At 39.7% G+C, this 27781-nt stretch overlaps 1 protein-coding gene across 2 annotated transcripts in view; it reads left to right on the top strand.

Annotated features, from left to right (window-relative positions):
- The window catches only part of TUSC3 (tumor suppressor candidate 3), a 285711-nt gene that overhangs the window by 224399 nt on the left and 33531 nt on the right, over positions 1 to 27781 (top strand). For both annotated transcript variants that reach the window (XM_034772412.1, XM_034772411.1), the window contains exon 7: positions 7818 to 7881. In XM_034772412.1, coding sequence (XP_034628303.1) covers positions 7818 to 7881 — 64 coding nt within the window. The remainder of the gene's footprint in view (positions 1 to 7817; positions 7882 to 27781) is intronic.

The raw sequence follows: 27781 nt of genomic DNA, 5'->3' as shown, positions 1-27781 counted from the left end.
CAAAACTTGCAGAAAATCTGGCAAGCTTTCATGTAAGTGCCTAAACATGGAGTTTGGTGCATAACTTAGACATCCATGTGTGAAAGTATTGGCCTTTCTTTGTTGCTTTGACAGTAATAAACATAAATCCAATGTTCTTGGCACTTTTAATATAAAATGATTTGTGGCTTCAAAACATGCACATAGACAAATATAACTGCAAAGGAAATAACATTTTTGTGTGCAAAAGGCACTTACCTATTTTTATCCATAATCTTAAATTTCTATTTTAGGGACATACTCTGAAAGTACAATTTTTAGGCCTTTAAAATTACTGTGTATCCACCACCATTGCTTCACATGCAATAGCTGTGAAATGGTTACCCCTCCATAGTTCAGATTGAGATTACCCTCTCAACTTTTTCATACTCTGAAAGTGTATGCACATGTTGAAACATACTCTTCTTTTGTATCGTGTTTCCTTGCTGCCCATATTAAATATAACATCTAAGATACAGTATAATTTGATGAAACTGTACCCAGATATCAATACCTATGTATTTTGAGTATCTGTTTGCATGAATTGGAAACATTCCATCTTGAGGCATTAATTATATAACAATTTATATAATAATTTGTAGAATAATATAAATATTACATTTATAGAATATACAATTTGGTTTCCTGGCCAATTCATGTGATGCCATGTTCTGTTCTGTTCTTGATGAAACAATTAACAATCACTACAAATATACCAAGCTTGGGTCTTTCCCACCTGACCTTAGACATTCTTGTGACTTGTATTGATTTTATTATCCCACTTTACCCATACAAATGTAACTTGATCACCTTTTATTGATAATATCAATATTATCTTTATAGAGAATTTTGTAGAGTCACAGTGAATATAAAAGCTTATCCACATATACTTCAAAATTACATACAAGGATATCTGTTGCTTTAGCATCTGGACTGCCTTTTTAATAGACTCCTCCCCCCTTAGGACACATTAAGTTTGACTATCAGAAGACTAACAATTATAGTTATTTTAAAACAATATTAATTTCCCCAACATATATGGACTGCCTGAAAGCCAAAATCAAACTGGTCATTTCCATTGCAAACTCATGCTTCCCTTTTTAATCTTCCTCACCTACAATTATAACCACTCCACTGTCCTTACTATTCTTTGTCTTCTGTTTTCTTCTGTCTTTCCATTGCAGCCAGAATCTGTTCTTTCTACAAAAAACAAAACAACAACAAGTTCAAGCAGGATTTCATCTAGCCTCTAATATCTTTCTAGGCATTTCTATGCCAATTAAAGTAGTATCTGAGCACTGAATACAAACATTTCAGAATCATGCAGTGTTTCCACACAGTAACAAATTATTTCGCCCCTTATTGGTCAGAATACTATTGCTAATGTTTGTTTTTTTGTTTCTAAATGTGACTCTGAGAAAAGATGTCATATTCCTCTACAACCCTCAGGAGAGCTTGCACAAAGAGATAAGAATGCAGTGGAAAAGAGATTATGCTCAGGTTCATTCTGAACTAATGCTTACAATCCCCTACTCTTGCGCCCTCAGCAAAAAGGGTTCTGCCCTAGTCATAGGATACGTAATAGTCAGCCTGGATTCTGACCACTAGGTATCACTGCAGCTGTGGATTTCAGCTGTCTTGATTGGGTGTGTATGAAACAGCTAGCTAGGCCTTAACCCAATGAGGGCTTTAAAGATTAGGACCAGGATGTTGAAGCAGATCTAGAAGGAATAGGAATCCAACTGAATAGGTGAAGCATTGGTGTGATGTGCTCTTGTCTGTCTGTTTACTTTAATGGGTGGGCTAATCTGTGTTGTGATAATTGGAGTTAACATGTGGGTTTTCACACAGTGACAATCCCTCTCCCCCACCCCAAGCCCAAACCTTGCAAGTCTATTTTGTGTTATAATGCATTTCTTGTTGGTCTAAAAGTTCAGAACGCAGAAATATACTAACAACTAAATTAATCTGTTAGAGATCTGCATGACCGCATTATAGGTGAAACCGCGTTATATTGAACTTGCTTTGATCCACTGGAGTGCCTCCCGGAGCACTGCTTTACCGTGTTATATCCGAATTTGTGTTATATCAGGTCGCGTTATATCGAGGTAGAGGTGTATATTATAGAATGCTACACATGAGAATGTCAGAATATCATTCTGAATCACCTGACTTCAAATTTTAGCTAGTAGTTGGGGGAATTTTGAGATTCACACTGTTCGAGTATGTGCATACATATATATTCTGAAATATTATTCTAGTATGGAATATCTCAGATAGCATTTTCTAAAATATTACACCATTTATGTGTGTGGGGGGGGTCTTGTTGCAAAGCCCAGTTCTAGTGGTTTGTCTTCTATTAATGGATTTTTTAAAAAGTGGAAGTTGTGGTATTGTTGCCTCTTTGTTTAAAAATAAAACTCCCTGCCCCCCTCACCCCCCATGGCCAAAGGACTGCCAAGATGGGTAAGAAGAATTTGTAGTCTCAATATGTAATTATACTTGCTTCTTTGACCATCACTAATCAAGCCCTGATATGTAGAGTTTATTGCAGACATATAATCTTTCTTTATTTAAAATTAAATAGTTAATACTTTGTATCTATGATGATGTAATAAACTCAAATATACATTTTAGGTGTTTTTAAGTCACTTATCACTTTGGTATCTAAGCACCAGTATTTTACTTGTTTGGTTTTTTATTTCATTAAGTCATTTGTATGTATTTTGTGTTCTAGGCATATTACATACGGTAAACAACAAACTCTAACAAAATACATAAACATATTTTAAAAATCAGAGCTCTGAATCCTTCCCAACAAGCATCATGGCTTGTCTCATTACCTCCCTCCCCTCCATAATCATTCCTCCTCCCCCAGGAAAACCTGTCATAACATGCAAATATTCCAGCATGCCCTAAAGGTCACCACATTTGGGACTTAATAACCCAGTGTTGGAAGGCGGTTCCAAAACCAAGGGCAGCTAATTCAAAATGCACTTCCCCCTAGCACTCTCCCAATTATATCACTGGGCAAGCAGCTCCAATGCGTCAACTGATCTCTACCACTGCTATATCATTTGGAGAGGAGGTAGTTTCTCAGGGAGACTGGACCTAAATTATCTAGACCCTTTCAGGTTTTTCTTTAAAGTTCAGGTTTAAAAAGCCCTACAATATTCTAGGTATTTGCTGCTACAGTATAAGCATTTCAGCATCTCATCTGTTATGTTTAAATTGTAAGAAACTGATTCTTCACTGCTTTGTCCTTGTAAGTAGTCTGCACATCTGTGCAAAATTGATGTAAATGTCAAGGACTCAAACCATCTATTATATCAGAATAGTAGAATTTTACACTCAGTTTGCCAAGTGTAAATGACTACACCCGGTGTAAGAAAATGGAAAATCGGGCTCTAAATTTTCAGAGCTTGGAACTCAGTGTTCAGTCTTTTGTAGCACCAGATCTGTTTGTTGGCACTTAACAAAATATGAATGTTAATTTGCAGGTTGGAGGTCTAGATATTTACATGCAAAATAAACCCATGTCATTGACTGAATATACTGAAGAATTGTAATTAATATTTCCTGCTGATACCAGAAACCACACAATGTAATTTGAGCAGTACTTTGTAACATATTTACTGTACTGGCTCCCACAGACAGCCCTAAAGACTGTGGCTTCTCCCACACGGAGGGAAAGGAACCTTGCTTTAGGAAGCAACTCAATAGAGAAGATCAGGGTGGGGGTATGCTTCCTGCTTGCGAAGAGAGCATAGCTGTTTGGTAACAGTAACCAGCAGCAGCCAGGGAGCTGCCTCTCTACCCTATTGCAATAATAAACAGATGTAGTTCTGTTGTTTATTGAGCTCATGCCTGCACCATTATTCCTAAGGCTCTGGCTGACTGTGCTAACCCATCAATAAGTAGATTGTAAGGTCGTGTAATAATATTAAGTAAGAAAAAAAATTAGATAGCTTTGTCTATTGTGCAGTCAAATGTGAAGAGAGCCTTGTGTACATGAAATAAGAGTACACATTGGTAGGAAATTAACAGTAAGCTTTGAGAATAATATTTTTTTCTTTTATTTAAATTATCTTCCAGTGGTAGAATAAATATAGTGCTACAATTAACAAACTAAACATGACGAAACAATGGTTGTGATCATAGGGTATCAGCAACATACAATACAAATATGGAAAGATACTGAAGATCTTAGTCTATAAAATGGTATTGTGGTTTAAATTGCTACAATATTTATACAGAAAGAGGAAAAGTCAGTCGTGCAGTGTATTATTTAGGATAAAAATGAGCTGCCAGATTGCTTCCATAAGATAAGATCATTTCATGTTACTCATACTTGTTAAAATCAATTTTAATGGAATAAGGACAATTAAAAGTATATCAGTAAAACTGACCCCTTCTGATATCAAGTATTTTACATGTACAGAAGAGATTTGTTTTCTCTGTATTCATGTGATAACAAGTCAGCGTCATCACCATTGTTTAACAACACTATCTCTTGAAGACTGGTTCCTTGAATCCCCACTGTTTCTTTTTCCTTGCAATTTAGCTCACCCTGGAGATGGGCCAAAGTAGGGTACATGTACATTTCTATACATAAAAAGTGCAGCTGGACTCTCCCTCTTTCTTTTTTCTTTTGTGTGTGTGTGTGTGTGTGTGTGAAACTTAGGGTATGTAAAAATGATTTTATTATGTGTAAGAAACCAAAAATATTAATTTGTGAGACATGTAGTTTAGATTGAATGATTTGATACAAACAGTTAATACTGTATTAGTAAATATACTATGGTATATTTTGTAAACATAATGAAGTCTTAGTCTAGTACACTCTACTAAAATTGTAATGAGAAGTAGGAGACATTCACCATTTATTGTGCATGTTTAGGCCCCTAATGCTTAAAACACAGGAGACATCCCACTGAATGAGATGAGAGTGCTCAGGTGAATAAAGGCACACTAGAATCATACGACTGGAATGGACAGTGAGGTCAGTCCAGTCCCCTGTCATGAAACGTGCTTAAGTGTTTGTTTGCAGGAACGGGACCATAATTGTGTGGATCAAAATCCACTGCAGATATTTTCTTTTTGAATTAGGAGTTAGCACCCCTAGTTCCAGCATATTTTTGTCTGCTAAGTTTGTAAAATACCAAATGTCACAACTGAGAGCTTTATACATATACACAGAGAAGACCTTACTTTTCTCCTCCATTTTTCAAAAAAACTTGAAATTTTAGTTTTCCCTTTTGTTATTGGAAGGTGCCTGGGGACAGTGTTTGGTTTCCCATGTGAAGAGAGAGCTGGGATCAAATTGGTCTCCATTTGTTCCCATGGCTGCATACAGTCATGTGGACTATAGGTTAGTTAGGCCACGGCTATCATTGCATAGCTGAGCAGGAATAACTGTTAGCATGGATCTGTAATTATAGTCAGCCTCATATGTAAGTAGTAATGAGAAGAGCAACACAAATGTCCCTTTTATGCTATTTAACACAGCAGAGCAAATAATGATGGTTTCAGAATCAATTTCATTTAATTCAACTTAATAATTAACTATTCTCAAGTTAACTGAAAAATGTGAGTATTGCCTTCTCTTCTTTGACATTCCTCTATCTTGGGCTAGTTAGAGTTTCTTGGCTAGCTTGTCAAAAACCTACAGAATATAGATTGGCTTGTATCATGCCTTACTGAAAAATCATAAAGTCCAATCTTCTAAGATCAATCATTTTCTCTTGTTAGAAAAACATGGTTTTTACTTGGGTGGGGGGAAATCACTGATAAATATGAACTTCTTAACCAAACTAAAGCGAAATTGAGTATTTGAACATATATAATGACTTTTAAAGAATAGCAGGTAGCCATCCACTGAGTAAAAATTATTTTATGATATCTTATGGGCTATGCATTTTATCATAACAACATCAGCCAAAATTTAGTCAGTTTGAATAAAGGCATTTTTTGTGGCTTGAAGCAGCAGCATCTTTTATTTTTCTTTCGAGTTTGAAATCATTTTGGGCCCTAACATCGATAGTCTACATACAAAATTTTTTTTTTAAAAGTAAAAATTATAAAATATGAGGGGTAATACTGGCTCCCCTTGGCATCTTGCCATTGGCTTCAGTGGGGCCAGGATTTTACCTTGGTGCTTTAAAAATGCATGTTTGACTTTTGATGAGTATATAATTATTTCAAAAAAGTAGTATGACAAGCTGATTTCACTGTCTGGCTATAGCACTTTTTTTTTCAGTTGGTGTGGTTATTCGCTATCCTTCAACAATAGCTAGTTTTGTATTGAAAACATACTTTCAATTTTCAGTGAGTCACTTTGTTTAAAAACAAGTCCACAAAACAGGATATTTTCAAGTCATTATTGGACTATATATCAAAAACATCAAATTTTGAGTATATTTGCTCTTTAAAATGTCTTTCCATATCTAATATATGTATCTTATTTTATTTATTGTAAGTTTCTTTTTTTCTTTTTTCTTTGGGGTGCGGGGAACTAAAGTAAATAAGCCAAATACAAAGGGAGAATATCATGACCACATTGGAGCACATGTCAATGTTATTCAATTGTTATGCCTTGAGAGAACAAGTGCAAGTTGCCTTTCTCAGCAAGGATGATTCTCCCCTCTCCCCCCCCATCTACACCCTCCAAATATGAGAGTAGATGCTAAATATGATGCCCACTCTGAGACTGGCAAAGGATGTAGATTTTTTTTTCAGTGGTTCAGTAAAATTCTTTTGTATAAGCTAAGGAGTATGAGGACACATTGTTTTCAGGTAAGATGGTATTGGGAGACCTACTTTAACTGAAGGGATGTGCGGCATTTAGTGCTTCTGAGAAGTGAGTGCAGATGGCTGTGTACATGAGGTTAGTCATGTGGCAAACTAAAATATCTTATGATAAGGAGGTATAGTGGCAGCGTCTCCAGGGGTTGCAGACAGGGCCGGCTCCAGGGTTTTGGCCGCCCCAAGCAGCCAAAAAAAAAAAAAAAAGCCGTGATTGCGATCTGCGGCGGCAATTCGGCGGGAGGTCCTTTGCTCCCAGCGGGAGCGAGGGACCGTCCGCCGAATTGCCGCCAAATACCTGGACGTGCCGCCCCTCTCCGGAGCAGCCGCCCCAAGCACCTGCTTGCCAGGCTGGTGCCTGGAGCCGGCCCTGGTTGCAGATTCTGTGAATTTTGTAGCCTATGAAATGGTGGCTGTGTGATAGTCTGTTAACGTTTTGGCAAAGTTCAACTTCCTTTCTCAAGCCTCCTGTTTTTTCACTTGACATTTGAATATCTGTTAAAGCCATGTTTAGACATATCCCTGAACCCAGCCCCTCCCCAGTCAACAAGTGATCTTCAAAGAAGATGGACACACACACACTTTTGTTGGTCAGTGTTAGTAGTTGCTAAGAGCTATCTATTACTCATCCCTCCCATCATTTAAATTGCAATGGGATGAAGAACTTGGAATCACTCAGGTGGATGAAGCTTGTAAATTAAATTTCAAAATATGTGGGATTTCTGATTCACGGGTGGCCAATCAAGTATAGCAGTTTTTATATATGGTGGACCTGGGCTTTAGCTGTGCTTTTCAGATGGTTTGCTTTTAACAATGGTTTGTAAAAAATGTAACTTTATAAGTATATATCTTCTGCGGGCACTACACTATTTATGCATTGTTTTGCAAGACAGGTTTAATTTTAATTCTCACACATACTAAATCATGTCATTTTCAACATTTTTCACAGCCTTAATGATGATGATTTATTTTTGTTTCTTACTCTCATTTTGCAGAGTTACATACATGGGAGCAGTCAGGCTCAATTTGTTGCAGAATCACATATTATACTACTACTGAGTATCCTTCAGAAACCGATGGATAGAACAAGGCAAGCTAAATCAGAGTATGCTATTATATGAAATTGCTCTGACAGTGAATATCATTGAAGCTTTGAACAGGTATTGCATTTTCACTTTATTTACTATATGATTAAGCAGATATCTAGTGTTGTTGCTGTTTACTGTTGGGGAATGCTGGAGCTGCTGTCTCCTACTGTGTATCTATTTAACTGCCAACTCTAACAATCTGCCTGGTACAGTACTATTTTATATTTTTCCTTTCTTTTCTATCTTTAAATCATCAGCAGATATTTTTTCTTTGCTTTTCTCTTTGTATTGTCTGCTAATTTTAAAACTATTGTGTCTCAGCTTTCAGCTCTGTTGAGGAGAATATATGTGTTTTCTAGTTTGGAAAAATAGCAAAAATATTTATGAAAAGAGATTATCTTTCTAGAGCTCTTTCTATGGAAAAGACACACCTGACTAGACGTTTCCTTGTTTGCACTAACTTCTCCTTCAATTCCTGTGATGATAAATGACCCACTAGAGTTGCCATTAAGGTCAAGAGGAAGACTCTGAGTAACTTGAGTGGGTTAGGGTTAGGGTTAGATGAAGACCTGCATGAAAGTTTCTGTAAAGATGAACTTGTGATTTCTCTAAACCCTTTTTCTGATCATAAGTTATGCTCACTCAATGAAAACTATAACACATGACTAATCACAGTTTCCTTTCTCATGTGGGTGGCACGGGGAGGTGGAAGAGAAACAAATCAAATTCCCCAGACTATGGAGCAGCAGCCAAAACCTTAGGGTTTGGTAATCACTTTGCTCCCTCCTAAATTTTGAGGATTTAGTAAGTGGATTTGTTTTTAATATAAGGTTTTCAAAAGGTTTAAAGATGAATAAATGTACCGGAAATGTGCACATTGAAGATCAAATCAAGAGTTTTTCTGATTCACAGCTTCTCTCCTCATTCATAGCAAATAGGTGATGCCTCTCACTTGTGGAATTTGGAGATGGTCCAGTATTATTGCTAGAGGATTCAGGACTGAGCCCTGCCCTTCAGCTCAGTCCACCAGAAATTCTGCCTCTATTGGTGGAACAAGATGGCAGTTCAGCAGTGCTGGATTCCTTTTAAAAAAGTGTCAGAATGCAGGGCAGTAGAATGCCTCAGGAGGAAGCAGAAGGGAACAGGGGATCACGGGAGGAGCTGAGAGGAAGATAGGGCGCTGGGAGAGGTGGGGGAGGACCAGGAGAGGTCACTCCCCTTAGATTCCATCCCATCCCTGCCTCCCCCCTACCTGTGTCCATCTCCTGCTGCCCATGGAGCTCTATACTATTCAGGTGAGCCCATTACCTAGCTCCTAACATCCTGGCTCTAGCTATGCCCTTAGCTCCTGGTGGCTCCTGCCTCCATGTTCCTCTGCAGTTTCTGGCTGCAGTTTCCCCAGCTCTCTCTTCACTGACCTGCCACTGAGCACACTCTGCCAGTGCCTGGCACTTCCCAACTTGGATGATTCTCTGCAGCCAGGGTGGAAAAGGAGCCTTGCCTGCCACCATCAGATGTACTGATATGCTACCTTGGCTCCTTAAAGAACTGCCGGTATGGCATTTCTGAGTATTCTGGCACAACTTAAGCACTGCAATTCAGTTGCTTCTCACCACTTTGTTTCATAAGTTGTTGCTGTTGTTCAATATTGACTTTATTTCAGCTTGTAGCTCCCCTCTTCCTCTCCTGACCTGAGTCACTGCAGCAGCAAGAGTTTAACCCTCTGATCTCCCTAGTAGAGCACTGCTCTACCAGGCTCCCTCTGCCACCACAACAGTGGTAAGGAAGCCCTGCAATCTACAAGACAAATCTAAGTGTTCTAGGCAGCATTTCAGGAGCCTCGTAGAGGGAGATATACCTTGTTGCCACAAACATCCTATCCTTGTTCTGCCAGGGCATGCCACAAGCCATCAGTGTTCTCAACTCTTTCATTGTGAGTTACGTGATTTTGGCCCCTGCTGGAGTCAGTCTCACAATGACTCGAGACATTCCAATCCCTATATGACTGAGCCCTGTGCTAGGAAGGTCCCCCTCTGATTTCCCCATCTCCTGTGGAAGAGCAGCCAGTCAGAGCTGCTGTAGGAATGTTCATGATTTTTGACTGTGGTGTTGGCAGTACTGAACCACTGACCCTCACTTTGCCTGGGAATGAGGTTTTGAGTCAGATTGATGTGCCGGAGGTGTAATTTCCAGTGTGGGAAGACATACACATGCTAGCTCTGCTCAAGCTGCGCCTAAAAATAGCAGTGTGGCTGCAGTGTCATGGGTGGTGGCTTGGGCTAGCTGCCTGAGTACAGTCCCACCCAACCCCAGAGTACGTATTGGGGCAGGTACCGCCCAGGCCACCACAATCACACTCTTTTTAGGTGCTGACTTGAGCAGAGCTAGCATGTGTATGTCTTCCCACACTGGAAATTACACCTCCCAATTGCTGTGCAGACAAACTCCTAGTGCTCTAGATCAGACTCACTGCCCCTCCCTAACCTTGCAGCATCTCCCAGCATGCAGAGAAGCCTGTTATTTCTGTGAAGCCGTGTCTCAGGCAGCAGTGTAATGGAAATAGTGCTTCTCTGGCTTTCTGTATTTAGACTGTGGTAGTACTCAAAATGTGCTAGGTACTTCTTGAATACAGAGAGAGACCCAGCCCCTGCCTCCTACTGCATTACTACTGATGTAAATACCATATTAAAAATGTACAAAGAAAACACAGATTTTTATAATATAATATATCTTATATCATAAAAATTCTGTGCTATCTTCCTTGTATATTTTTTAAATATAGTCAGGTTTGGCTGTTTTTTTGTTTTGTTTTTTTATGAAGATTCCACATCCTTAATACAAGTATGAACAATTTCCAGTATGTGTTTGGGTGTTTGGAGGGGGGAAAGTGTAAGCAAAGTCAACATGCATCAAGATAAATAAGAAACTTCTGTTTGCATGTCATAATGCACTTGTCTGTCTTATTATTCAGGTTGTGATATCTTTTTGTTTTCTGGTACAGTCTATATAATAGAAAGTCACTGTAACTGGCTGACAGAATGAATAGTTTCAGTGAAACTATTCATTGTCTCTTGCAACAAGAATTACCTAAGGCTTCATTTCACAGCTCAGTACTATCAAGCAGAGAATTTGGATGCAAAGAAATTTCACAAATAGTATAAAGTCTTACATACAAAAAACACAGTGCACAGTCAACCTGTGTAACTCTTTGCCAGAGGATGTTGTGAAGGCCAAGACAATAACAGGGTTAAAAAAACTAGATACATTCATGGAAGATAGGTCCATCAGTGGCTATTTGCCAGGATGGGCAGAGATGGTGTCCCTAGCCTCTGTTTGCCAGAAGCTGAGAATGAGCAACAATGAATGGATCACTTGATGGTTACCTGTTCTGTTCATTCCCTCTGGGGAACCTGGCATTGGCCACTGTTGGAAGACAGGATGTTGGGCTAGATGGACTTTTGGTCTGACCCAGTATGGCTGTTCTTGCGTTTTTATACAGACTTTCTAACAGTTACACATGAAAGAATTAATGTTTCCTTCTCTTTATGTTGGCAGTACTTAGTAATTGCTCCATTGCTTTGTTATTATTTTTTTAGTCAGGAGGTGTTTAGAGCAAAGATGAGTTTAAAAAAAAATGCCCGATTGATAAACAGTGATGTATTCACTTTTATCATTAAAACTTTAAAAGGCGAATTAGATTTTAAAGCTAAGTATTATGCTAATGCTATATATGTCTCATTTGGCTGCTTCTTTTCACTTTATATTTCACTTTATAATACAGAAGGATAAGGAAATAGCTGTCACTTATAGCTGTGTGAATATACAGCATGTTTTTTCTCTTTAACAGTGTAGATTTAAGGTGTTTTTAACACCTTTTGAGGAAAAGGGAAAATCTGGACTTATCTACTATTCATGACAAACTTTTCACACAACTCTTGCTTATCATTTAAGTTGTGGTAGTGCCCTGAATGTTCTAGACCCATTCCAAATACAGAAGAATACGTGTCTATTGGTTACATAATCAGATCACACTTTTTATTTTAACAGAACTACTTAAAAATCTGTTTTTTGGTCCTTACTAATTATTACAGTAAATTGCTTGAATAGTCACCAATTGTAATATCACAGTGGAAGTTGCTTAAAAATAAATACAAATAAATACAAAGTAGAAAATGTCATCACTAAAGAAAACTTTAATATTTGGACAGTTGCAGAAATTTGATGTTTATTAGTCTTAATATTAAATTGTTTTATTTCCCAATATCTGAAAAGGGAATTTAAAGATAATTTTGAAATACCTACACAGTTGTTAATTGCCTGAAAGTAACCCTGATTTACACAGTGCAGTTTTCAGAAATTTTGCTTAGGCTCTCCAAGTTTTAACCAGTTTCAGACGTATTCAATGAACATTGAAAAGTGATTTTTAGTTAGTTTAAAGAGTCACTTTATTTGTGCACTAAACTTGATGACTTAGATGTATGTCAGTATGAACAGGTGACCATCTTGAACCATTTAACTGCTAACATTCTAACACTACAGTTAGATAGCAACAGCTTAGACCAATTTTCATATGTTAAACATCCAAATTCCATGCATGTATTAGAAACTTACCCTAAGCTCTTTAATACAGGAATACTGACTATTTACATTTGGGGCAGAATCACCAGGCCAGAACCTTTCAGCTGCTTAATAAAGGGTGTGCTGGATATAAGTTGGGGCATGACAAGCTACAGTGATCCCAGCCATCATGGGCCTGTGACTGCTCCAGGGTATGCCAAACTTAAACTCTCTAAGGCCTAGCAGGTCTTGATCCTGTGAACTAATGATCCTAATGAACTGCTAGGCATCAAACATATTCACACTGCTACACAGCAGAAGCTGTAATTAGCTTGCACTCCACTACCAACAGCCCACTGCAGCAGATACAGACCATGGGAAGCCCTACCTCACGGGGTCCAACATGCAGCAGCCTCATGGCTCCTTATTGGCTTCCTGCCCTATATAAACCCAAGGGACATTCCATGAAGTGTTCATGCAACAGGCTGGATCTCCTGGAGCTGCTAAAAAAGTGCCTGCTTTCTGCTCTTGAACTTGCTTTGACCTTGGCTTGATTTAGCCCTCACTTCCTGACCCAGACCCTGTAATTTAATATCAACCCCAGCCTGCAATTTGACTCTGAGCTTCTCTGCTACTCTCAGCCTCAGCTTTGACCCTGCTCTGACCCTTGATTCTGACTCTCCTTGTCAGGATCCTGACAGGCTTTGTCACCAGGGGGTAGGAAGGTGACAGAGCTCTAGCTTACTTGAGGACTGAGTCCACTGTGACAGATATGACAATATTCTGCAATATCTTGGATAAAGTGCTTATGGAATTAAGAAAAAAATAATTGAATTACGTTTAAGTATTAGAGGAGGACATTATGTTGAACATGCAAATGTTAGTGTACATTTGTCGGATTGTATAGAATTTCTTTAAAAGGAGGCAGGATTAATGCAATCTCAGTGAAATATTAGGAATTTCAAAGGATTTTTTGAGTGTGAAGTAGATTTCCTAAGAAATTGTGGGGTGAGGGAAATGCAAATGACCCTCCTCAAGTCCATCATATGGAAGCTGTACTTTGAACAGAGACACGTTGTCTGGCTGATTAACATGGTCTCTCCAAAAAGCCAAACCAGATCAATGAGTGACTCTTACTCATGAGTGTTCTTGTTTGGCGCAAAGGGGGTGATGAACAGTAAAACTCCTGGGTGGGATTTGAAGGACTGCTCCAGCCAGAGCCCATATTGCTGTTGGAGTGATCTCTGGCAAGCTTATTATCTTGTGTGTAGATTCTTTTTTAATTTTGTTTCTTTGTAGTGACTTTTATCTTAATAAAATATACTTACTTGCAAAGAACTGTGTGGTTATATATAACTGTAGCCATTACACTGTGCACTATCCCTGAGGAGAGAAGCAAAGCAGGTCTGCTTAGGCAGACTGTTTCTGGGAATAACAGAATGAAGGCAGGGAACTGTTCAGCCTGGAAATACCACAATCAGGATGAGAGAGAAGCTGGTCTCCACCCAACTGAGGCAATGGCTGGGAAGCTTGAGAGTGGGTGCTCTTGCAGAACCACAGAGGGGGAATACAGGTGCAGTTGCCCTGAACTGTGACATCCCGTGACAGGGTGTACTAGGTCCAAAGGGCCCCCGCTGGAGGCCTTGTGGTCCTACCGTACCCCACCCCAGAAAAAGAGCAGAAGAGGTGAGTCCTCCATGCTGCTTAGAGAGGCTGCAGGGAAGCAGCCAATCAGAGCCCAGCTAGCTCATATAAAAGGAGCTGTTGAATCAGAGCACATTCAGTTGCTGGCTGGAGCCAGTGGAGCAAGACTGTTGCTCCTGGATGGTTGCAACAGTTCCAAGACTGGACAGAGCAGTTGATGGCTGGGACCTTGGGAGCAAGGCTGGCTGCTGGGATTCAAGCAAGACTTCAAGCAAGGTAAGAGTGAAGCTGAATATGCTGGGGCCCCAGGGAAGTGAGGCAGGGAACAGAAGTAACAACAATTTAGTTAAAGGGGTGCAGCAACTGGCTGCTATTTTATAGGGTCCCTGGGTTGGGACCCGATGTAGTGGGCAGGCCTGGGTCCCCCCGACACACTGCAGGCAAAGTGGCTGAGTGCCCTGAGAAGAGAGTTTATATAGGCCCAGGGAAGGGACTAAAAACACTGAAGGGGCCAATATATATTCAACTTTTAATACCCAGAAGGGGGTGCCCGGGGGCACTGCTCCATTCCAGAACATGACTATTTGAGAATTAGCCCGGGGAGGGCTGCAGAAGACTAGTGAGGTTACTGGGATAGGCCCTGTTGGGCTGATTACCCCAGAAGGGTTCTATTTTGTTTCATGCATGGATTATGTGTGACTCAACCGGAGGGCTGAGTCACTGAAAACCCACCTGAAAAAGAAAAACTTCTGGCAGAGAGCACTGCTAAAGCAGTGAGAGAGAAGGGGGACACATACGCCCCCAGCCCCAATAGGAGATGCTCATGTGAGGTGAGTGTCCCCCGTCAGATGTCCACAATCTGTTTATATATCTTGGATAATTTTTTCTTTTAGTAGGGAAGAAAAAACACACTACTTATAGCCTTTTGATGTTTACATAATTGGTTAGGCCTCATGAGCTTATTCTTGTGCAATAGTGAAGCAGACACTTTAGAAAGGCATTTTTAAATTAGAAATCATGTGAAACATCTCTTTAACTCTGCTCGACTTATGCATCAAATCATGGTTTGTAGAAGTTTATCATGCATAAATGCAATTTTCAGATCTAGACTATACATCATTTGAGGAAAGATGGTTTTGCGGTTAAGAGGCTTGCAGTTTTGAGCTCTGCCACAGATTTCCTGTTTGACCTTGGCCAAGTCACTTAATATCTCTGTGACTCAGTTCTCCGTCAATAAAATGGGGATAATTATACTTCTTTCTCTGACCCATTTTCAGTTTTGCCTCTTTCGACTGTGAACTCTTCATGGCAGGCACTGTAAATTACTGTGGCTGTACCACACCAACTATCGTGAGGCTCCAAATATTCATGGAATATAAATAAAAATCTGGTCCATCCCCAGGTTTTGACTTCCCTTTAGGTTTGATGGCAACCTAATATTGATATTGGAGGTCTCCAATGACATTTTCATATAACTAGCACAAGCATGAGTTTGAAAACTTTTCCTTATGTTGGAATACGCCCAGTTAATGTATTGGGATGAGCTACAATTTCAAAGCTTGCTGCTGCAAGATTAAAAGCTTCTGTCCTCCTACTCATTGTGGCATTTTAAACTATCAGGTTTACAATATAAACTCTCACATCAGTGTAAATCAGGAGTAACTCTACTGAATTAAGTGCAGTAAAGCTGATAAAAAGGGGGAGAAGAATTGGACTCAGTGTATTTTTTTTTATTGAATGGGAAAAACTTGCCAAAATTCATACTTCATTAGAGATCATTCCCAGCCATAGACTGGTAACTACAATTGTCTTTCTTTTAATGCATAATATCTAAAGATACATATTTGCAGAAGAAAATCAATGCTGAATGCAAGTCCGAATAATTTTAGGTTGAGATCACTTTTAATCTTCTGTAATAATGTACTATATTTGTTTTCAACATCGGTTCTCATTAAATTGACAAAATTCTGATTTCCTTCCTAGGAGCAACAGTAGCTTGTTATCATGTGCAATTGAACGAAGCTTTATATAATGTAAAGATATATGTCATGATCATCAGTTGGATGATCATTGCTGCAAGCTACTGTATGTAATTTACAAAAATAATAGCTTGTTTTATGTTGGATTATATATGTATTTTGACTTCCCTGAGTAGTAAGACAGTGATCAATAAATCAGCACAGAAATTGAGATGTCCCTGCAGAAGAGTGAACACATACCACACAATAAACTATTAAGTACCAATGTACATGAAATAGATTTATCTAGACTGAAACCTGTATTTATTAGTAAATAGATATTAAAGTAATCTGTTTGGAACCAGCAATTTGCTAGATGATTTACAGACATAATACAATGTCCCTACTTTGAACAATTTTCAATCCAAGGGCTCATTCCTGCAAAATTTACACATGAATAACTTGACTCGCATGAGTAGTCCTGTTGACTTCATGTAAGTGTTTGTAAGATTGAACTGATTGCACAATGCATATACAAGTGATGGGATGAATCCAAGTACAATGTGATTGATCAGTTAAGTTTAGCATGTGCCATGTTAATGCCACAGTTAGTTTAGGTTTTCTAATATTTATTTTTCTCTGTTGGGAGGACTAGAGTTCATAGATCTCTTGGAAGAAGTGTACTTTAAGGAAGGATTAACAGAAGGAGAGAGAGCAGGTATGATCAGGCCAGGAAGACTATTCCAGTCCGTAGAGTACTGTATTGAAGAAGACACAATGGTGAGTTTAGGCCTATCCCTAAGGGATAGCTAATCATAAGGGTTGGGTTGAGCAAAGTGGGCAGATAGCAGTGAATGAATAGAGACATCCAGAAAAGTAGGCAGGGGCTAAGGTATGCAGGACTTTGAAGGTCAGGACAAGGTTCTTAAATTTGGTGTGGGAAGTGAAGAGAAAGTTAGTTGAATAGATTTGAAGAGGAGTTTGGTACAATTTTTAAACACAGGGTAGGGTAGGTAATTTTGTACTTGGTTGTATTCAATATTTCAGATGTGACTATTAGGAAATTGTGTCATTTGAATTGCTGAAGATAATTCTGTTTTGTACATAGTTGCCACTGGTTCTGTTGCTTGCTCATGTAACTTGCTCACAGTTATTTGTTTAAATCAAAGGGCTATGGTGTCACTCTCTTACTAGGGAGTCACATTCTACTTTGTTTCGGTAGGCAAAGTGCATTGCATGCATGCATTCCTTGGCCACTTATGCCTAGAACATTCCCTGAAATTTTGGAATTGATCAGATGCAGCATTCCAACGTTATTGTGTTGCAGACAAACAAAGAAATGCTGTTGAGTATAGGGTCTGACTTTGCACAGTCAAAAATTACTTTCTACCTGGTGATGTATCTCACAAAACAGGATTTGATGTTGGGGGTCTAACTAGATCAGCCATCAAAGTAGGACACCTATGCTGAGATCTGGTCAGTCTGTCACCATGAATGTCTATATGGCCCTGTCCCTACTATTTAAATAGTTTTTAAGAGAAGTAAAACAGAATTAGAAAAAATGGTTAACAAATAATTTCGTTAAAATTGTTTGGCATGTGGAAAGGGCATAAGCCATATTTAAACTCTTTCCAGAAACTGTTCTAATTGATTCTTAAAATGAAAGTGGTTTGAGAGAATGGGCATTGAAGATTATTTACAGAGACTGTGTAGGGGGCAGGTAAGGTGTGAGAAATGTCTTCTGGGCTTTTCTTCACTACGGGGGTAAGTTGACCTAAGTTACACTACTCCAGCTATGTTATTCACGTAGCTGGAGTTGATGTAGCTTAGGTCAATTTACCATGGTGTCTTCACTGCATTGTGTCAACGGGAGATGCTCTCCAGTTGACTTTCCTTACTCTTCTCAGAGAGCTAGAGTACAGGGGTCGACCAGAGTGCGCTCTGCCATCGATTTAGCGGGTCTTCACTAGACCTGCTAAATTGATCCCTTCTGCATCGATTGCAGCAGCATCGATCTCCCTGTAGTGAAGACTAGCCCTCAGACTTATGGCATTCCATAATAATCCTTTGCCAAATGTGCAGTCTATGGTTTTATAAAAACTTGATAATAAGTCAATATAATGTAACTGAGATAGTTTTAGAGAAAATATGGTAATAAGTGAATGTAACGTAACTGGGATATGCTTCATGCAAAAGGTCTCTTGTAAGGTATCATTACAAAGCTTATAATCTACTGAGTATGATCAGCTGATTTGTATAAATGTACCACTCTTGTATCTAAAACTAGAAATATAAAATGTAACTCTGAGGGCCTATTGTAATTGTGTAAAGTGTGGACCATTAATGATGGTTTGGAATCTTGATGACTCCAATTGTCTGCAGATGGCTGTATTTACCTGTGAGTCTTCCTGTATATGTGTGTGCTGGCAAGTGAGTAATGAAGTCTTGCAGTGACATGTGATCATGTCACCTGAACTGGAATCCATCTTTAACCTGGTGCTTTTCCAGTGAGGGGGGGTGGAAACACAGAGAGACAAAGAGTTCCCGCCTTATGCAAAAGATATATAAAGGGGGGAAGAGAACAGAGAGAGAGAGGAGCCATCATGAAGAATCCCCTAGCTACCACCTGAGCTGCAACAAGAGCTGTACCAGGGGAAAGAATTGTGCCCAGGCCTGGAAAGTGTCCAGTCTGAGAAAAAACTTACTGAAGCATCTCTGAGATTATCTGTATTCAGTTTGATTAGGCATAGATTTGCGCATTTTATTTTATTTTGCTTGGTGACTTACTTTGTTCTGTCTGTTACTACTTTGAACCACTTAAATCCTACTGTCTGTATTTAATAAAATCACTTTCTATTTAGTAATTCACTCAGAGTATGTATTAATACCTGGGGGAGCAAACAACTGTGCATATCTCTCTATCAGTGTTATAGAGGGCGAACAATTTATGAGTTTGCCCTGCATAAGCTTTATGCAGGGTAAAACAGATTTATTTGGGTTTAGACTCCATTGGGAGTTGAGCATCTGAGTGCTAAAGACAAGCGCACTCTGTAAGCTGTTTTCAGGTAACCTGCAGCTTTGGGACAGGAGATTCAGGCCCTGGATCTGTGTCTGGAGCCAGACGGGAGTGTCTGGCTCAGCAAGACAGGGTGCTGGAGTCCTGAGCTGGCAGGGAAAACAGAAGCAGGGGTAGTCTTTGCACATTGGGTGGCAGCTCCCAAGGGGGTTTCTGTGATCTAACCCGTCACAGGATGGTTCATATGACACTTTAGTTTTATGCCAGAAGCAAAAAAAATATGCCATAAACCTGTCCTTCATTGTCCCAAAGTAGAGAGACTGGGAAACAGAAAATATTCCCACTATCCTAGGAGACTAATTCCGTCGTGTGGGAGTAGCCTGTAGGTTGTCAGTAAAATGCATGAATTTAGCTTTTTCTCCCTGGTTTAGGAAATGAGAACGAGATATTATGTATTGTGCCAAAATATAAAAACTGAATAAAAAAGCAACAGTCAACATCAGGAATTTGGCAAAAGTTAGTGGTACCTAACCTTGCTGCTTCCAAAAACTACAGATGGGCCATTCCAGAACAGAAATTGCTAAGGGATGTTCTCAGGGAGGACCTATGTTCCATGTGGTTGTGCTCTTCTGCCTGTTCATTTGGCAGACAGCTAGTATGGCAATGGCAATGGGAATTCTAGAAATACCTGAGGGAGAAAGACTTGGCAGTGGTTTCCTACATGTATGCTTTCATGGATAGATTATTCTTCCCTGTCCTCTGAGGTCAAACTTTTCATTGCAAGGGGCCATGTCTTCTTTTAGTACTACTGCAATAATAATGACTCTCATAATTCATGAGTGGCTTTGCCACTTGTGAGTAATAGAGCCACCTCAAGCTCATGCTTGTAAAATATCTGCACCACACTACACCATGTATTCATTTTATCTAAATTCTATAAAAAACATGTGTTCAAAGAACATTATTAAGGTTGCAAAATATAGTAACAGACAGTAATGTCAGTTCAGCAGGAAGGAATCTTTATAAACACAAATCAAAACAAGGTAATATTAGCAAAAAGTTTCAAACTCTTTCCCAGCTTGAGGATCAACCCATCCCTCAGTGCCTAGGAACCCTGCAAAACCATTTGATACCCAGTATTTTCTTCTTTCTCCTTCTCTCTTCAGCAGCCTTCTAATATACATTTTACTGAACTCTTGTATAAGGAGAGAGGAAGGGGAAGCCAGGATTAACTCTTTGTGAACCAGAGAACAGTTGGATTCCCACTTTGACAAACAACAAACATATTTTTAAGTGCTGCTTTGTCCTTTATGTCAAAAATCAAAGCACATTTTTACCTGAAGATTTTTTTAATACTTCTTGTTTGTTTTTTGGAGCTGCAACATTAAAGATAAGGTAATTTGTCACTTTAATACTTTGCTTGTGCAATAGTAATCCTCATAATGCAGATTAAGTCTTTAAAAGATGCAAACATATTTTCATTATCAAAAGGTTTTTCAATTATTAAGCAAATTACTTCGTTGTACAGCAAGAGATAAAGGTCATTATTATAGGAATTTTGCAATAACTATTAATCCAATAGTCATTTTTTTCATTATTTATCCTAAACTTAAATACATTTAATGCTGATAAAATGTTTGCAACTAAGAAAGAGGGGAAGTCTTTTTAATTTGATAACTTGGTATGTCAAGTCAGAATGTAATGTGACAGCATAGTGCTGTGTAGGTGGATGTTAGACAAAATGATTGAAAAAGAGAAAGGAAGCTTATTGGATACAAAAAGAAAAATCTGTCTGAAATCTGTCTTGCAAGATATTTCTGCTCCTGCAGAATGAATTCTATTGAAGTGCATGGAGTTCTTCTTTGAGGATGGGAAACTCTTCCTGCAAAAGGGATTAATTTTAAGGCCCCTTTCTATGAGTCCATACAGCAAGTGAAAATGTAATCATTGAGGGCCAGACTCTGATATATATTGAGTTGCATGCTCGTGGAGTAAGGTACTATTTGATATGAATAAGGGTATCAGAATATGGCCACCACAGAGAGTGGGAATAGCATAATGAAGTTGAACTTTTGTAGTAGTATGATTGATTCTGTTTTATATAGGTTTTTATATTACACTCATCACCATAGTACTAAGAGAATGAGAGGGAAAAAATATAATGGAGAAGAAATAGGACTAAAACCACAAAGCTATATCATAGCATCAGTTGTTAGGTGGAACTCTTCACTGAGTTCAGTAAAGACTTCTGCTCAAAATTGTGTGATTACAAGATTACAAATTAATGCACATTCTCTACTGTCTAGTTGCCAAATTATCCACCAAAATTTTATCAAGTACCATGTGGATTCTTCAGTCTTTCTGCCAACTACTTAGTTAAAGGAGTCTCTCTCATGATCTCTCTTCCTATCTCTCCACTTTCCCACTACTTGGTTCTCAAAATATTTCACAGTGTTGCCCTTCAAGAAGGGTTCTGAGCATCATTAGGAGTCATTCAAATGCACAATAGCTCTGTAACCTTATGCTGAGCATTTAATCATCACATGCAATTTAATTATTTGAACGGCTAGAAGCTTGATACTATATTTGGTGCAATACTTTTCTCCATGTCACGTGCTCTCCTTATGACTTCACTGGCCACTATAGTTTAAAGGACAAGATATTGGCATTTTTACCATAGTCAGTGCTGATAAAGGATCAATATTGTTGCAAAATGTTCTGCATAGGCTAAACAAGGCAAAAAACCTTATGGTCAAAGGCTGCGTTTGGATGCACACTTGGCTCCCAGTGACTTCAGCAGGACTCATGTGCACACATTTGATGATAAAATGTGAACATTTATTTATTCATAGTGTATTCTTTATAGAGATAAAGTTGTACAATGGGGGGCATAGAAAGGGGGTAAGGAGCGATAGACATTGAAGAGAGGTTGTGTGTGCGTGTGTGCGTGCGCGCTGTAAGTCAATATTTTGTACTGGGGGAAAAAAATTAGTAGAATGATGCACCAGTCTGAAAATGAGGAAATGTGTTTGAAAAGTGGGAGATAGTGAGTATAGAATTACAAACCCTTAATCATGACTAGCCTTAGTACTGTTCGCTTCAGGCAATGTGTCTGAGTTTTGTATATGAAAGATAAGAAATTACAGCTAGTAATAAAGTTCTTCAGCTTGCTTAATCACTTCTAATGCTCAATGCGTAAGGAACCATAGGAATTTCACACAAACACCTCTTTCAGAGGGATGTGTATATGTTTGTGTGACTTGCATGTCCCAGAGGTAGGAAAGCTATAGGAGCAAATTACAAAATAGTCTGAGAGCTAGCAATAATTTCATAGTTGGTAGGATGGCAAGCTAAGCTAACCAGAAAATGTAGGAGAAGGATATTGAGATTTATAAGATACTAATTAATCATTTACAAATCCAGAGGAGATATCAAAATTTGAGGAAGAATTGTTTTAAAAGGTTCATCAAAGAAACTACTCTCACAGACGTATTTTGGATAATACATAATTTGGATAATACATATCATAAGGCATATGACTCCCATCTAAATCTGTTAAACAACCAGTATTTTTAATGTTAGTACTTGACAAGTTCATTTAAAAACACCAAAACTCTATTCTGCCTTCATTGTTTAGGAGCAATCTGTTTCTGCAATGGTTCAATATCCTGTCAAAATGTAAACTGCTAGAGAGCACACTCTGTGGAAAGATTTGGGAATATAGGATAGATTTTTTTGATGTTTATCTAAAGCTTTTTCCACAAACCTATGAGATTGGAGAAAAATCTCTCCCATTCTGCTGCCACTAAAGTATTTTCATTCATCAAAGATTGCATTAATACCTTACTTGCATACTTCTGCTGCATGATGTTGGGTAATGCTCTATCCTCAACTTTTTGTGGGGGGTGGAGGGCTTACAGTTTCTGGCTTTTCAAAATTTCTTTTCAGTTTGACTGGCAATTTTCACAGCAGCACAAGTGAAAAGGATATATCTTAAGTGGTCTAGCACAGTCAGCTGAAGGAGTTGTACAGAGGCTGAGATTGTTATGTGGAAGAGGATTCAGAGCTGGCGGGACTGTTTTAAGCTAGAGAGATCAGGTAGGAAGAAGAGTGTTGTCAGTCTCGCTGAATAGGAGTGTGGGGGAGTTGTTTCTGAGCTCAGGGCAGGGGGATTGAATTGGATGAGGTGAAAGGGTTTTGGGTGGCTCTGAGCCAAAAAGGAACAGGCTAGGAGGATGGAATCAACTGCTGAATCTCTCATTCACCAAAGAGTGAATTGGTATGGGACTGGGGGAGAGACACTAAAGGAATGACAAAGAGTTAGACTGGGGAGGGAGAAGTTGGGAATTGAAGAGAGCTGTACAGGGTTACAGAGAGAAGTATTTTTTACCCACCATGCACTTTACAGTAAAAGGTTTCAGAGTAGCAGCCGTGTTAGTCTGTATCCGCAAAAAGAAGAACAGAAGTACTTGTGGCACCTTAGAGACTAACAAATTTATTAGAGCATAAGCTTTCGTGGACTACAGCCCACTTCTTCGGATGCATATAGAATGGAACATATATTGAGGAGATATATATACACACATACAGAGAGCATAAACAGGTGGGACAACCCATGTTAAAAGAAATAACATTTTATCCAGAATTACTGTAATACCAAAAATAAAGCTGAAGAAAACTTTTTGTTTAATGGGTTCTGCAAATCTTGCAGTATACCTAAGTACAAAGAATTGTCTTTTTTATATTTCTTACAAGAGGGTCAAACTTTTAATTTGTTCTTTTCCAACTCCTTACTCCAGTCATCATCCATCTATCTATCTATTCTTTCCCTGCTGTGCCTGATGTCAGAGACAGTAGCAATGGTATAGCTAGAAAGTTAAAAGTAAGAAAATCATGTAACTTCACAAGATTTTTTAATTTCTGAGTCTTTTCAAGTGTTTAAGAAATTCTTCGAGTGGCGCCCCTATGGGCACTCCACTTTAGGTGTGCTTGCATCCCTGCATCTAGGATCAGAAATCTCTGCTAGCAGTACCCGTTGGGTCATACATGTGCTCCTCCCTGTCTCGTGCCACAAGCGGCAGCTATATAGCGCTGTGTGGTCCAATCATCCTTAGTTCCTTCTCAACTGTTCTTAGTGTGGGAGGAATCTTTAGCAGAGCCCTTCATAGGAAAGTCTTAGTGCCTTTAGCAGTCTAAGCATTTTCATTAAAAGTATATAGTTGATAGTCATTCCCCTCCTGGAATTTTTTTTCCTTCCTCCCCGTTACTCCCGAGGTTAGAATAGTAATTTTTCTACCTTTTCCCCTACACAGAAGTTCCCCATATGCATATGCTTGGATCCCCTGGGTTTAAGAGGTGCCTCACCTGGCGTGAGGCCATCTCCGTAAGTGACGAGCACTCACAATTCATTTGATGCATGGGAGAGGGGCATGTACCACAGAAGTGAACCAATTGCTTCAACTTAAAGGCACAGACCCAAAAACTGTGACTTGAAGTTAAAAATTTTAATGATGGAGAGTGCACTATGGCCAGACTCAAACCTTGGCCCCAGTGCTTCTCCTGGGTAGCGGTCACTGCTGTCGCTGTCATCTCCTGCCCTGGATGTGCTGCACACTGTAAAATGCCACAGACTTTTGTAAAGATGTGAAGAAACAGATCCTGAGCTCACCTACCAAGGAGAGAAAAGGGTTCCCCCCAAGGTTGGTAGCCTTCACATCTTTAGCAATGAGACTTAGCTCTGGTGACTGCCCTGGGACCTCCAGTACCAGCACTACTGTACTGATAAGTCCAAAGACCCTAAAAGGGCAGGACCACATATAACAGAACTGTCAAAGGCAAAAAGCCTTAAAAGTCCGCACCTGCCACTCTGACTAAACATACGGCACTGAGGGCTTCAGCACTCAGAAGAAAGTCACTTCTTGCATTCTCTACAAAACTCTGCTGAAACACCTCAATCCCAGTATTCAACTCCCCTAGCATTCTAGCATCTTCTGGCCATTCGGAAGAATGCAGACTGAACTCTGCACAGTCGACACCAACCGCATCTGCACTGATTCCTAGACCTTTCATGGCACTGATGCAAGGGCAGTCCCTGGTACCACAGAAGTTCAGGTTTCTGGGAGACTCGCTTATGTGTGAAACCCTGGAGTTTTCTCTCTTCCATACCAAGTTATCAGCAGTACATGCCTCTCCCCCAGATGCAACTGATACCCACCACACCCCATCACCATCTACCCCCTCGCCTCTCAAGTGAGGAGGAAGAGGAAGATAAAGAGCCTTACCCAGTTATACTACACAACCCCCTCATACCAGGAGCTGCACAACTGAACATTATGCATGCCCTCAGTACCAGGAGACCAGAACCAACCCAGGGCCTTGGTAGGGCACCCAAGGATGCCACCCTATGTCTATGCCCCCACACTGACCCTATTGGGATCCTGGGCTGCATACAGGCAGCAGTTTCCCAAAGTGTCCATGATTCAGAGGAACTGACAGATTTTCTCAATCCTCCTCCATAGCCAGCCCTCCCAAACCTGATGTAGAACCTTTTGAGGAGCACGAGGAAGGTCTCAAGGAAGAAGTCACACCACCAACCAACGTCTCATCCTCACCAGATGAGGCAATCATGCTACTACCACCTAGGTCTGCTGATGACTTTAAACCATTTCAAGAATTGTTTAGAAGAATAACAAAATCTCTCCAGATCCCATTGGAGGAAGTGTGAGAACCATAAGCTTCTGGACATATTGCACACCTCCACATTGGCTAAAATCACACTCCTGGTAAACAAGACCATATTAGACCCAGCCACGGTGGTCTGGCTGATCCCGGCCTCAATACCTCCGACATGTAAGTTGCCTGGTAAGAAGTACTATGTCCCCACAAAAGATATGGACTTTTATTCTCACCTCTTACCCAAAATTCCCTTGTGGTTAATGCAGTAAATGAGAAGGGAAGATAGCATCACTCCAGGACAATCCCATATGATAAGGATTGGAAGAGGCTAGATCTCTTCAGATGTAAGGCATACTTGACAGATAATAGCCAAATTTGCTACAAAACTCTGCTGAAATACGTCAATCCCAGCATGCAACTCCCCTAGCATTCTATTCTACCATACATCTCTTGTACTGGAAGAACTATTGATAATTTAGGTGGTGGTTTTGTGATATGGATTTATGTCCACTAAGAACGACACATGATTTCCTCACACACATTACATTCCACCTGTGTAACTCAATTAACTTCAATAGAATTACACAGATTTAAAAATTAGTGTGACAAAGTGGAGAAACAGGCTTACTGAACCTGCCAAATTAGCTAGATTGTGACCATAACCAGATCTATCAAACAGGTCTTCCGAGATTCATGGCTGGTAGTTTCAGTCTGTGTACAAGGAGTTATCTTCCAGATTTGTAGACTCATGCCACTTAAATTATCATTTAATATATTTTAAATGTATTCTATATTTGCAAAATCAAATAATAAATACTGTAAGCTAATTGCTGTTCACAATTTATTAGCAATAATCTTTTCAATATTGTGAAACAAACATTGCCCTTTACAAAACCAGTAATGGTGCCAAAAATATTTTAATCTTACATAAGTGACTTCATATCTATATCCTGTTATAATGTAATAGCAAACATTTACATTGTACATACACCTGTAACTAAGGCCTGGTCTACACTACGAGTTTAGGTCGAATTTATCAGCGTTAAATCGAATTAAGCCTGGACACGTCCACACGACGAAGCCCTTTCTTTCAACTTAAAGGGCCCTTTAAACCGGTTTCTTTACTGCACCTCCAACGAGGGGATTAGCGATAAAATCGGCCTTAGCGGGTCAGAATTGGGGTAGTGTGGACGGAATTTGACGTTATTGGCCTCCAGGAGCTATCCCACACTGCTTCATTTTGACCGCTCTGGACAGCACTCTCAACTCAGATGCACTGACCAGGTAGACAGGAAAAGCCCTGCGAACATTTGAATTTCATTTCCTGTTTGCCCAGAGTGGAGAGCACAGGTGACCATGCAGAGCTCATCAGCACAGGTAACCGTGATGGAGTCCCAGGATCGCAAAAGAGCTCCATCATGGACCGAACGAGAGGTACGGGATCTGCTCGCCATATGGGAAGATGAATCAGTGCTAGCTGAACTCTGTAGCAGTAAACGAAATGGCAAAATATTAGAAAAGGTCTCCAAGGCCATGAAGGACAGAGGCCATAACAGGGACGCACAGCAGTGCTGCGTGAAAATTAAGGAGCTAAGGCAAGCCTACCACAAAGCCAGAGAGGCAAATGGAAGGTCCGGGGCAGAGCCGCAAACATGCCGCTTCTACGCGGAGCTGCATGCCATGCTAGGGGGTGTAGCCACCACTATCCCAACCATGTGCTATGACTCCGTCACTGGAGAAACACACAGGGAAGCGGGTTCGGGGTATGAGGAAGATGAGGATGAAGATAATGTAGATAGCTCACAGCAGCAAGGAAGCGGAGAAACCGGTTTCCCCAACAGCCAGGATATGTTTATCACCCTGGACCTGGAGCCAGTAATCCCCGAACTCACCCAAGGCGTGCTCCCAGACTCTGAGGGCACACAGGGGACCTCTGGTGAGTGTACCTTTGTAAATATTACATATGGTTTAAAAGCAAGTGTGTTTAATGATTAATGATTAATTTGCCCTGGCAATCGCGG

Source organism: Trachemys scripta, chromosome 5 (assembly GCF_013100865.1).
Source record: "Trachemys scripta elegans isolate TJP31775 chromosome 5, CAS_Tse_1.0, whole genome shotgun sequence".
Classification (NCBI taxonomy): domain Eukaryota; kingdom Metazoa; phylum Chordata; order Testudines; family Emydidae; genus Trachemys; species Trachemys scripta.
The sequence above is the reverse complement of the archived record's forward strand: the minus strand, read 5'-3'. Positions and strand labels throughout refer to the sequence as shown.